This window comes from Scyliorhinus torazame, chromosome 21 (genome assembly GCF_047496885.1).
Source record: "Scyliorhinus torazame isolate Kashiwa2021f chromosome 21, sScyTor2.1, whole genome shotgun sequence".
Taxonomy (NCBI): Eukaryota; Metazoa; Chordata; class Chondrichthyes; order Carcharhiniformes; family Scyliorhinidae; genus Scyliorhinus; species Scyliorhinus torazame.
This window is the reverse complement of record NC_092727.1, coordinates 133,593,258-133,605,512: the sequence shown is the minus strand read 5'-3', so window position 1 is coordinate 133,605,512 and position 12,255 is coordinate 133,593,258. Positions and strand designations below refer to the sequence as shown.

At 49.9% G+C, this 12,255-nt stretch overlaps 1 protein-coding gene across 1 annotated transcript in view; it reads right to left on the bottom strand.

Annotated features, from left to right (window-relative positions):
- Positions 1-12,255, bottom strand: part of LOC140398700 (cyclin-dependent kinase 12-like) — a 75,254-nt gene that overhangs the window by 9,850 nt on the left and 53,149 nt on the right. Inside the window, exons 9-10 of the mRNA XM_072487704.1 lie at positions 5,390-5,506; positions 1,553-1,684 (exon numbers count right to left, since the gene is read on the bottom strand). Of these exons, the coding sequence (XP_072343805.1) occupies positions 1,553-1,684; positions 5,390-5,506 (249 nt within the window). The remainder of the gene's footprint in view (positions 1-1,552; positions 1,685-5,389; positions 5,507-12,255) is intronic.

The following is a 12,255-nucleotide window of genomic DNA, read 5'->3' as shown; positions in this document are numbered from 1 at the left end:
GCGCTGCACTGTCAGAGGGTCAGTACTGAGGGAGTGCCGCACTGTCAGAGGGTCAGTACTGAGGGAGCGCTGCACTGTTAGAGGGTCAGTACTGAGGGAGTGCCGCACTGTCACAGGGTCAGTACTGAGGGAGTGCTGCACTGTCAGAGGGTCAGTACTGAGGGAGCGCCGCACTGTCAGAGGGTCAGTACTGAGGGAGTGCTGCACTGTCAGAGGGTCAGTACTGAGGGAGTGCTGCACTGTCAGAGGGTCAGTACCGAGGGAGTGCTGCACTGTCAGAGGGTCAGTACTGAGGGAGTGCTGCACTGTCAGAGGGTCAGTACTGAGGCAGTGCTGTACTGTCAGAGGGTCAGTACTGAGGGAGTGCCGCACTGTTGGGATAGTCATTTTATCATGAGGTTTTGAGCTGAGGCCCTGTGCCAGTTTCAGTGGATGTAGAAGACTGTACGGACTATTTCAGGATCAGTTCTTCCGACATCCTGACTAAAATTCATCCCTCAACCAACACCATCAAACTGTGTTAACAGGTATTTTATCTCAATTCTGTTTAACAGATTGTTTCTGCTCAAATTAGCAACTATGTTTTCTAACATTGACAGAGAACAGATAAATAGGGACATTGGTTAATTGTGACGAGGATTGTAAGTGAGTTCAGTCGGGCTGCTCAGGACTGCAGCTCCCAAACTGTGGCTCACAACCCCAATTGGGTTCAGAGAAATGAAATCAGGTTTGTCTTCTGCCCTCTCGTTTTGTCCCAGCAGTGAGTAATCACAAGACAAACTGTAGTGTTGGACACGGATTGGCTGTGGCAGCTCTGATCAGGCAATGCTATGATGATCAAACTACGGGTCTATTGAATTGCTTCGGAGATTTGTCCCAACTACGTCCGCCGGAGAGTGGTGATGACTGAAACTGATGCAGATCTAGCGACTGGTCACCGAGGTCCTGGAATTTGTCAGATTTTCATGTTTGTCTTTAAATTTAGAGTACCCAATTCATTTTTTTCCAATTAAGGGGCAATTTAGCGTGTTCAATCCACCTACCCTGCACATCTTTGGGTTGTGGGGGTGAGACCCACACAGACACGGGGAGAATGTGCAAACTCCACACGGACAGCGACCCAGAGCCGGGATCGAACCTGGGACCTCGGCGCCGCGAGGCAGCAGTGCTAACCACTGTGCCACCGTGCTGCCTTGATTTTCAGTTTATATAATGTGTTATAAGTTGATGTATAATAAGCATATTCTAATAATTCTATATGGAATGCTATCATGTTGCTTTATTGATGGTTTGTTTTTGTTGACATCTGGATCGCGTTAATTTTTCAAATGTTAAAATGGGGTTGTATTGAAAAATATTTGGGAAGCACTGACCCAGAACACTGGAACTGTGGAAGGTTCACTTAACGTTGAGAAATGAGATTAAACATTTTAAGAGGGAGAATAAGGTGAGAAAATCAACACAATGGAAAAACTCAAGGAGAAAGTAACATAAAATAATGGGGCTTGTTAAGTGTAAGAAATGCAGAATAGGTGTTGGTGCTGATACTCACTCAGGAGGAGGCATTTTTGTGGGATCTACATTCTTCAGGAAATCACTCTGCAGGGTCTGCTCAGCACTACAGCGTTTGCTGGGGTCAAGGGTCAGCATGTGATCAAGTAGGTCCAGAGCAGGGAGTGGAATGCTGCAGAAAGAACAAATATCCACATCCTTATATTGAGAAACAGCCCAACAGTTCAACTCCATATCTGAATTCTCCCTCCGTGTACCCGAACAGGCGCCGGAATGTGGTGACTAGGGGATTTTCACAGTAACTTCATTGCAGTGTTAATGTAAGCTTACTTGTGACAACAATAAAGATTATTTTTTTAAAACAGGGATACTGGGTCCATATCAAAGTCTCACGAGCACATGGCTTAAAAACCTAAAGTTAATAAATGCAGAGAAAAGCATAAAAAAGATTCATGCTGTGCTTGCACTGATCAGCAACTGATAAACCATATCAAACATCTGCTATCACATAAATAAAACCAGCCAATGTTCTTATCTGAGGAAGGATGTTCTTGCTATGGAGGGAGTGCAGCGGAGGTTTACCAGACTGATTCCTGGGATGGCGGGACTGACGTATGAGGAGAGACTAAGTTGGTTATAGAATTTACGGTGCAGAAGGAAGCCATTCGGCCCATCGAGTCTGCACCGACTCTTCGAAAGAGCACCCTACCCAAAGTCAACACCTCCATCTTATCCCCATAACCCAGTAACTCCACCCAACACGAAGGGCAATTTTGGACACTAAGGGCAATTTATCATGGCCAATATACCTAACCTGCACATCTTTGGACTGTGGGAGGAAACCGGAGCGCCCGGAGGAAACCCACGCACACATGGGGAGGATGTGCAGACTCCGCACAGACAGTGACCCAAGCCGGAATCGAACCTGGGACCCTGGAGCTGTGAAGCAATTGTGCTATCCACAACGCTACCATGCTGGGATTATAATCATTGGAGTTTAGAAGAGTGACAGCAGATCTCATAGAAACTTCTAAAATTCTAACAGGATTAGACAGGGTTGATTCAGAAAGAATGTTCCCGATGGTGGGGAGTCCAGAACTAGGGGTCATAGTTTGAGGATAAGGGGTAAACCTTTTAGGTGAGGAGAAATTTCTTCACCCAGAGTGGTGAATCTGTGGAATTCACTACTAAAGTAGCTGAGGCGAAAACATTGTGTAATTTCAAGAATGAATTAGATACAGCTCTCGGGGCTAAAGGGTCAAGGGATATGGGGGGGTGGCGGGATCAGGGTATTGAACTTGATGATCAGTCATGATCATAATGAATGGCGGAGCAGGTTCGAAGGGCCAAATGGCCTCCTCCTGCTTCTATGCTCAAAGACAAACTCCAAGCACCAGCGGACTCTCTGGTCAAGGCCAGCGGACTCTCTGGTCAAGGCCAGCGGACACGCTGGTCAAGGCCAGCGGACACGCTGGTCAAGGCCAGCGGACACGCTGGTCAAGGCCAGCGGACACGCTGGTCAAGGCCAGCGGACACGCTGGTCAAGGCCAGCGGACACGCTGGTCAAGGCCAGCGGACACGCTGGTCAAGGCCAGCGGACACGCTGGTCAAGGCCAGCGGACACGCTGGTCAAGGCCAGCGGACACGCTGGTCAAGGCCAGCGGACACGCTGGTCAAGGCCAGCGGACACGCTGGTCAAGGCCAGCGGACACGCTGGTCAAGGCCAGCGGACACGCTGGTCAAGGCCAGCGGACACGCTGGTCAAGGCCAGCGGACACGCTGGTCAAGGCCAGCGGACACGCTGGTCAAGGCCAGCGGACACGCTGGTCAAGGCCAGCGGACACGCTGGTCAAGGCCAGCGGACACGCTGGTCAAGGCCAGCGGACACGCTGGTCAAGGCCAGCGGACACGCTGGTCAAGGCCAGCGGACACGCTGGTCAAGGCCAGCGGACACGCTGGTCAAGGCCAGCGGACACTCTGGTCAAGGCCAGCGGACACTCTGGTCAAGGCCAGCGGACACTCTGGTCAAGGCCAGCGGACACTCTGGTCAAGGCCAGCGGACACTCTGGTCAAGGCCAGCGGACACTCTGGTCAAGGCCAGCGGACACTCTGGTCAAGGCCAGCGGACACTCTGGTCAAGGCCAGCGGACACTCTGGTCAAGGCCAGCGGACACTCTGGTCAAGGCCAGCGGACACTCTGGTCAAGGCCAGCGGACACTCTGGTCAAGGCCAGCGGACACTCTGGTCAAGGCCAGCGGACACTCTGGTCAAGGCCAGCGGACACTCTGGTCAAGGCCAGCGGACACTCTGGTCAAGGCCAGCGGACACTCTGGTCAAGGCCAGCGGACACTCTGGTCAAGGCCAGCGGACACTCTGGTCAAGGCCAGCGGACACTCTGGTCAAGGCCAGCGGACACTCTGGTCAAGGCCAGCGGACACTCTGGTCAAGGCCAGCGGACACTCTGGTCAAGGCCAGCGGACACTCTGGTCAAGGCCAGCGGACACTCTGGTCAAGGCCAGCGGACACTCTGGTCAAGGCCAGCGGACACTCTGGTCAAGGCCAGCGGACACTCTGGTCAAGGCCAGCGGACACTCTGGTCAAGGCCAGCGGACACTCTGGTCAAGGCCAGCGGACACTCTGGTCAAGGCCAGCGGACACTCTGGTCAAGGCCAGCGGACACTCTGGTCAAGGCCAGCGGACACTCTGGTCAAGGCCAGCGGACACTCTGGTCAAGGCCAGCGGACACTCTGGTCAAGGCCAGCGGACACTCTGGTCAAGGCCAGCGGACACTCTGGTCAAGGCCAGCGGACACTCTGGTCAAGGCCAGCGGACACTCTGGTCAAGGCCAGCGGACACTCTGGTCAAGGCCAGCGGACACTCTGGTCAAGGCCAGCGGACACTCTGGTAAAGGCCAGCGGACACTCTGGTCAAGGCCAGCGGACACTCTGGTCAAGGCCAGCGGACACTCTGGTCAAGGCCAGCGGACACTCTGGTCAAGGCCAGCGGACACTCTGGTCAAGGCCAGCGGACACTCTGGTCAAGGCCAGCGGACACGCTCGTCAAGGAAAATGAGGCAATATTCTGAATTTTAAAATTAACATTTGTCATACTGCGCAGTAAAGCTGCTTAAATGTATTCCCTGTTATTCCAATGACAATTCTAATTATTGCTGAAGTCATCCTTGTAGTTCACACCTCTGGCTCATCAGGGTGACATCATAGCATTTCAAATAGCTCAGCTGCCAACCTTCTACTCATACCTGGGACAGGTACAGCACGGGGTTAGATACACAGTAAAGCTCCCTCTACACTGTCCCCATCAAACACTTCCAGGACAGGTACAGCACGGGGTTAGATACAGAGTAAAGCTCCCTCTGCACTGTCCCCATCAAACACTCCCAGGACAGGTACAGCACGGGGTTAGATACAGAGTAAAGCTCCCTCTACACTGTCTCCATCAAACACTCCCAGGACAGGTACAGCGCGGGGTTAGATACAGAGTAAAGCTCCCTCTACACTGTCTCCATCAAACACTCCCAGGACAGGTACAGCGCGGGGTTAGATACAGAGTAAAGCTCCCTCTACACTGTCCCCATCAAACACTCCCAGGACAGGTACAGCGCGGGGTTAGATACAGAGTAAAGCTCCCTCTACACTGTCCCCATCAAACACTCCCAGGACAGGTACAGCACGGGGTGAGATACAGAGTAAAGCTCCCTCTACACTGTCCCCATCAAACACTCCCAGGACAGGTACAGCACAGGGTTAGACACAGAGTAAAGTTCACTCTAAACTGTCCCATCAGATACTCCCAAGTACTGGCTTAACATCCACTACACTGAACTGCTGCTGTCGCACTGACGGTTTTTGAAGCTTACAATGCAAACTCTTCACGGAGGCGTCTCCGATATTGCTTCTTCGGTTTCATCGTGTGAAAATACGGCAGCTTAATGACATCAGGCCATGCAGCAGGACAAGGGCTGCCACATAATCGACTGAAGAAACAAAAGCACAGAACAAAAGTCATTTCCAACCAGAAACCTCGCCGAAACCTTTCACAAATCTTTCAATATTTTTTTGTTTTAGATTTTTATTCTCCTCCTTTTTCACATTTTCTCCCAAATTTACACCCAACAATAAACAATAATACAATGTCAATCCCCATATCAATAACAACGATCCCATCCTCCCACCAAACCCCAGAATTAGCCCGCATGTCAACATAAATAAATGACATAAAGGAATCAGGAATCACCCATAGTCACCATTAACACACACAGTCCCCCTCCCCACAACCCTCCCAGCCCCTCCCCCCCTAATGTTCGATGTGATCCAATTCTCGAAAGTGCATAATGAATAATGCCCCTGAATTGTAGAACCCCTCCATCCTTCCCCTCAGTTCAAATTTGACCTTCTCAAGAGTCAAGAATTCCAACAGGTCCCCCGCCACGCCAGGGCACAGGGTGGAGAGGTTGCTTTTCAACCTATCAGGATCCGTCTTCGGGCGATCAACGAGGCGAGGGCTACAGCATCTGCCTCCACACCCGTTTCCAACTCCGGCTGGTCCGACACCCCGAATATGGCCTCCCGAGGGCCCGGGTCCAGTTTCATGTGCACCACTTTAGAGATTACCCTAAAAACCTCCTTCCAGTAATCCTCCAGCTTTGGACAGGACCAAAACATATGAACGTGGTTTGCGGGAGCCGCCGTGCCCCCCCCCCCCCCCCCCCCGCAATGTTCACATACATCTTCTACCTCCTCAAAGAGCCGGCTCATCCTCGCCCTCGTAAGGTGCGCTCTATATGTCACCTTCAGCTATATCAGCCCCAAACTCACACACGAGGTGGAGGCGTTCACCCTCCAGAACCTCACCTCACACCAGAACCCCTCCTCCATACCCTCTCCCAACACTTCCTCCCACTTTGCCTTGATCTCTTCCAGCGGTGCCTTCTCCTCTTCCAAAATAGCCCCGTAAACCAACGACACTACCCCCTTCTCCAGTCCCCCTGTTGTCAGCACCTCCTCCAGCAGTGTGGAAGCCGGCTCTACTGGGAAGCTCTGCATCTCCTTTCTGGCAAAGTCTCAAACCTGCATGTATCTAAATATTTCCCTCTGTTCCAGCCCACACTTCGCTCCCAGCTCCTTCAATCCTGCAAACCGACCCCCAAGAAACAGATCTGTGTGTCTTAATTCCCTTTCCCTCCCATCTCCGAAAATTTCCATCCCACTTCCCTGGCTCAAATCTATGGTTCCCCCGAATGGGCATTTCCCTTGACCCTGCCCCCAACCCGAAGTGCTGTCGAAACTGCCTCCAAATTCTCAACAACGCTATTATTACCGATCTCCCTGAGTATCTCCCCGGGGTTATCGGGAGCGGCGCTGTTGCTAGTGCTTTCTATCCCGACCCCCTGCACAAACTCTCCTCCATTCTGACCCACTGGGAGTCAACCCCTCTGACCCAGCTCCGTACCTTCTCCACATTCGCCGCCCAGTAATAATACATCAGGTTCGGAAGACCCAAACCCCCTGCCTAACTTCCTCGCTGTAGTAGCACCTTTCTAACTCTGGCCACCTTCCCTCCCCATATGAATGAGGCAATCATCCCTCAATCTCTCTAAAAGTGCCTTTGGCAGGAAAATCGGCAGGCATTGGAAAATAAACAGGAATCGCGGCAACATATTCATTTTAACCGCCTGTACCCGACCCGCCAGTGACAGAGGGAGACCATCCCACCTTGCCTGATCAGCTTTCACTCTCCCCACCAAACTAGAGATGTTGTAGCTGTGGAGTCCCCCCAATCCTGAGCAACCTGAAATCTTTCAATATTTCATTGATGCTGGGGAAGTGACCAATGTCTCGTGGGCAAATCAAGCCCCGACTTGATGTCGTTAGGACGTCAACCACTAATGGTTCAACTGTTGGCATGCAAGTGTCACGCGCTTGAACTCCCAAAGAATCGCAAAATTACACTCATCGTAGGCTGCTTTGTGAGAAAGTTTACAAGTATAGTGTTATTACACCCTGTGCAAGTCCCCGGTCAATTCCAGCCCCACGTGCCCCTGAGTCACAACACAACTGCATTAACCAATAATTCTTATAAAAATACCCAAAGTCTCTGGCCCTTCGCTGCCCAATAATTACAGTCATCAGGTTTGTAAATGTAAACACAATTAGTTTATTTATAACAAGAACTGTAGTGAAATATGCAGTGCGTACGATTGGAAAGCAACATGCTAATAATGTGTCTAAGAGGAAGATCACCCCCTTTTCCTCAAGTGAGGTAGCCAAACCCATAACTATTGCAAGGGGCAGACTTCCGTTGGCGGCATGTCGCACATACATTAGCTCCCGCCGAGGTCCTTGTTTTTTTGCCTTTTTTACCTGGTTCTCGGGGAATTTGAGACAAACCAGACCCATCAAATTGTATTTGATGAAAGGGTATCGAAAGCCAGGAAAAATACTGTTGGAAAGAAGGGTACAAATGGTAGCCCTTCGACGGAGCCAGCGAGATTGCGAAGTTCATTGGGCGGAAAGATGGTGGAGGCGACCTCGGCGGGTGGGGCCGCTCCTATCACAGTGGAAACGCTGACTGGCGTAATGGCATTCCAATTCGAAACCAATTTGGCAAACACTTTGAGAGGCAAGGAAGGGAGAGGACGGAATCCCTTAAATATTCTATTTAGGCGGCACTTGGCCGATAAGAGAGAAGCTGGGAAAGACTCCGGAGGCCATGAAAGAGCATGGAAAGTTGCTGAATGGAGTGGAAGGGATTATGTCGGGTCATAGCGTCCATATTGCCTCGCTGGAAGCCGTGATGCTGATGGTGGAGAAGAGGAGTACGGCCCTGAGGGCAAAGGTCGAGGACCTGGAGAACATGTCGAGGAGACAGAACCTCAGGAGCGTGGTTTCACGAGGGGGTGGAGGGCCCCGAGGCCAACCGGGTACTTCTCCCAGTTGTTTGCAAAGTTGTTGGGGGGAGGGGGGAGAGATGAACAGATGTCCGCTCCTGAGCTGGACTGGGCCCACTGGACATTCCGGCAGAGGCCTGGGGCGAATGAGCCACCATGAGCGGCAATAGTTCATTTTCGCAGCTTCCAGAAGGGTCCTGACATCAGAGGAGGCAGCGGCTTTTCATAGAATCATAGAATTTACAGTGCAGGACAAGGCCATTTGGCCCATCGAGTCTACACTGGCACAAGGAAAGAGCACCCTGCAAAAGCCTACACGTCCACCCCATCCCCAAGTAATCCCCACCTAATCTTTTTGGATGCTAAGGGCAATTTAGCATGGCCAATCCTTTGGGCGGCATGGGTCACGGATAAAGGACTTGGACTTAATTGAAAGGGTTTAAATGGGACTTTTCTTTCTTTCTTTTTAAATTTAGAGTACCCAATTCTTTTTTTCCCCCCAAGGAGCAATTTTGCACGGCCAGTCCACCTAGCCTGCACATCTTTGGGTTGCGGGGCTGAGACCCACGCAGGCATGGGGAGAACGTGCAAACTCCACACGGAGAGTGACCCAGGTTCTCAGCGCTGTGAGGCAGCAGTGCTAACCACTGTGCTGCCCTTAAATGGGGCGTCAAAGGGTGTTGATAGGATAGGATATTTGGGGATGTTTCAGTATTATGTTTTTTTTGTGGTTCTTTGTAGTTTATTGTTCTGTATTGGGGTGAGTCTGTTGTAAGGGAGGTCCGGCTAATCACACGCACATGTTCTGGTCCTGTCCCAAGCTCATGGGTGTTTGGGTCACCTCCTTTAGCACCATGTGGCCGATTCTGAAGATGTTGAAAGACGTTGATCGGTAATAAGGGGAGGCAGTGGCGTAGTGGTGTTGTCCCTGGACTAGAAATCCACAGACCCAGAGTAATGCTCTGGGGATCCGGCTTCCAAACCAGGATGGTAGATGGTGAAATTTGAATTCAATAAAAATCAGCAATTAAAAGTCCAATGATGACCATGATGAATCATTGCCGATTAGAACATAGAGCATAGAACAGACAGTGCAGAAGGAGGCCATTCGGCCCATCGAATCTGCACCGATCCACTTAAGCCCTCACTTCCACCCTATCCCCGTAACCCAATAACCCCTCCTAACCCCTCCACTAAGGGCAATTTATCATGGCCAATCCACCTAACCTGCACATCTTTGGACTGTGGGAGGAAACCGGAGCACCCGGAGGAAACCCACGCACACACGGGGAGAACGTGCAGACTCCGCACAGACAGTGACCCAGCGGGGATCGAACCTGGGACCCTGGCGCTGTGAAGCCTCAGTGCTATCCACTTGTGCTACCGTGCTGCCCTAAAAACCCACCTGGTTCACTAATGTCCTTTAGTGAAGCAAATCTGCCGTCCTTACCCGGTCTGGTGACTCCAGACCCACACAGCAATGTGGTTGTCTCTTAACTGCCACCCAATGAAAGGGCCGAGCAAACCACTCAGTTCGAGGGCAATTAGGGATGGGCAGCAAATGCTGGCCCAGCCCAGCGACGCCCACATCCCAAAAGAACACATTTTTAAAAATCTGATTCTGCCGATACTGATGGGTTTATTTCCACGAGAATGATTCCACACAGATGTTTGTCAAAGATAAAATCTGGTAGAGAACCAGATTCTGAGAACTCCAAAACTGAAGGTGACCCTAAGAAGGAGGAGTCCAAATCTAATAGTAATGACAGTGATGAAGATTCAGACGAGAGTTCTGAATCAGGTTTTGTTTCTGATTATGAAGTAATGTTAAACAGCTGCGACTGTAATAGATCTGTCACTAACTGATCTTGAACAAATGGCAAGTTATTTTTCCAAAGCTAGGAAAGAAGACAGCGAATCGGTGAAGAAAGTGAACTGGATTTTTCTAAAAGTGTTACGGCCACTTGCAGTAAACCCGCTGCCATTCACTTCAAGTGCAAATATTTCTCAGAGCATGTCTGATTTGAAGAAAAATATACATAATAGCATCAGTTATTCAGGCGAGGACAGCAAGGACTGTGAAGAATTAGTCCGAAATGACAGTAAACAAAGTTTAGTTTATATACACCTTGTGGTTATAGAGAAGTTTAAAACCCAGAACATAAGGTTATTCCATTGGAGTTTATTATTACAATGGTTACAATATTAAAATTGTACACATCCCTGGAAAGGATAATGTGATAGCGGATGCTTTGTTACGGGTTTCAGAGCTGACTAGTTACCAATGCAAAGACTGGGAAGCGAACTTAAATAATGGAGATGGATTGGATGGATATGTTTGTGATTTACATCTTGCATATCTCAACGAAACGTCTGTATCCTGGCGTTTCATTCTTTTAGGGAGGGAGATAAGCAAAGGTCCTTCCTGTTTATTCCCTTCGTTCCCCTCTCTTATTTTGCCGTTGTCATTTTTGATACATGGATGATTAATGGACACGCATCTTTAAGTCAAACAGCAGAAAGAATGAGGAATTCAGACGTTCAAGGAGAGGACACTCTGCTAATGTCTGCTAGTTTGAAGTAGAGCTTCAGACGTTTTGGCAGCAGAGATAGAGATGGACTGGGACTCGGTTTGATCGATTAGCTGGGGTCCAAAAGGCCGGTAACAGGTGGTGTTTGAATCCTATCCCAGTGGGTGGTTCTCAGAGACCTGAGGGAGCAGTTGAGTCCTGGACACAGAAAGACATGGACCAGCTTTTCTCTCCCTCTCCAGAAAGACTGAGTGCTGTATTCCTGAAACTACAGAGGCCTGAATGAATCCACAGTGAAAACCTCAAACTGAAAGCAAATTCTGAAGAGGAGGAAGTGACAGGAAACACCCATTTGGGGGCTGGTTTAGCACAGGGCTAAAGAGCTGGCTTTTAAAGCAGACCAAGGCAGGCCAGCAGCACGGTTAAATTCCCGTACCAGCCTCCCCGAACAGGCGCCGGAATGTGGCGACTAGGGGCTTTTCACAGTAACTTCATTTGAAGCCTACTTGTGACAATAAGCGATTTTCATTTCATTTGAAACAATCACTCTCTTTCTCTTTTACTTATGCCTTTTTGTTACCCCCTTTCCTCCTCTCTGTTTTTGTCTGCTTTGTGTGTGTGTGTGTGTGTGTGTGTGTGTGTGTATAGAGGGTGGGGCGCAAGTTAAAGTGGGGAATTAGGAATTAGATAATAGTTAACCAGTTGTTTTGCTGCATGTTTCATTATAATTCTTGTTATAAATAAACAGTAATTGTGTTTAAATTTGCAAACCTGGTGACTGCGATTATTGGGCAGCTATGGGCCAAAGACTTCAGATATTTTTCTAAGAATTATTGGTTAATTTACTTGTACAAAGAACAAAGAAATGTACAGCACGGGAACAGGCCCTTCGGCCCTCCAAGCCCGTGCCGACCATGCTGCCCGACTAAACTACAATCTTCTACACTTCCTGGGTCCGTATCCCTCTATTCCCATCCTATTCATGTATTTGTCAAGATGCCCCTTAAATGTCACTATCGTCCCTGCTTCCACCACCTCCTCCGGCAGCGAGTTCCAGGCACCCACTACCCTGTGTAAAAAACCTTGCCTCGTACATCTACTCTAAACCTTGCCCCTCTCACCTTAAACCTATGCCCCCGAGTAATTGACCCCTCTACCCTTGGGAAAAGCCTCTGACTATCCACTCTGTCTATGCCCCTCATAATTTTGTAGACCTCTATCAGGTCGCCCCTCATCCTCCGTCGTTCCAGTGAGAACAAACCGAGTTTATTCAACCGCTCCTCATAGCTAATGCCCTCCATACCA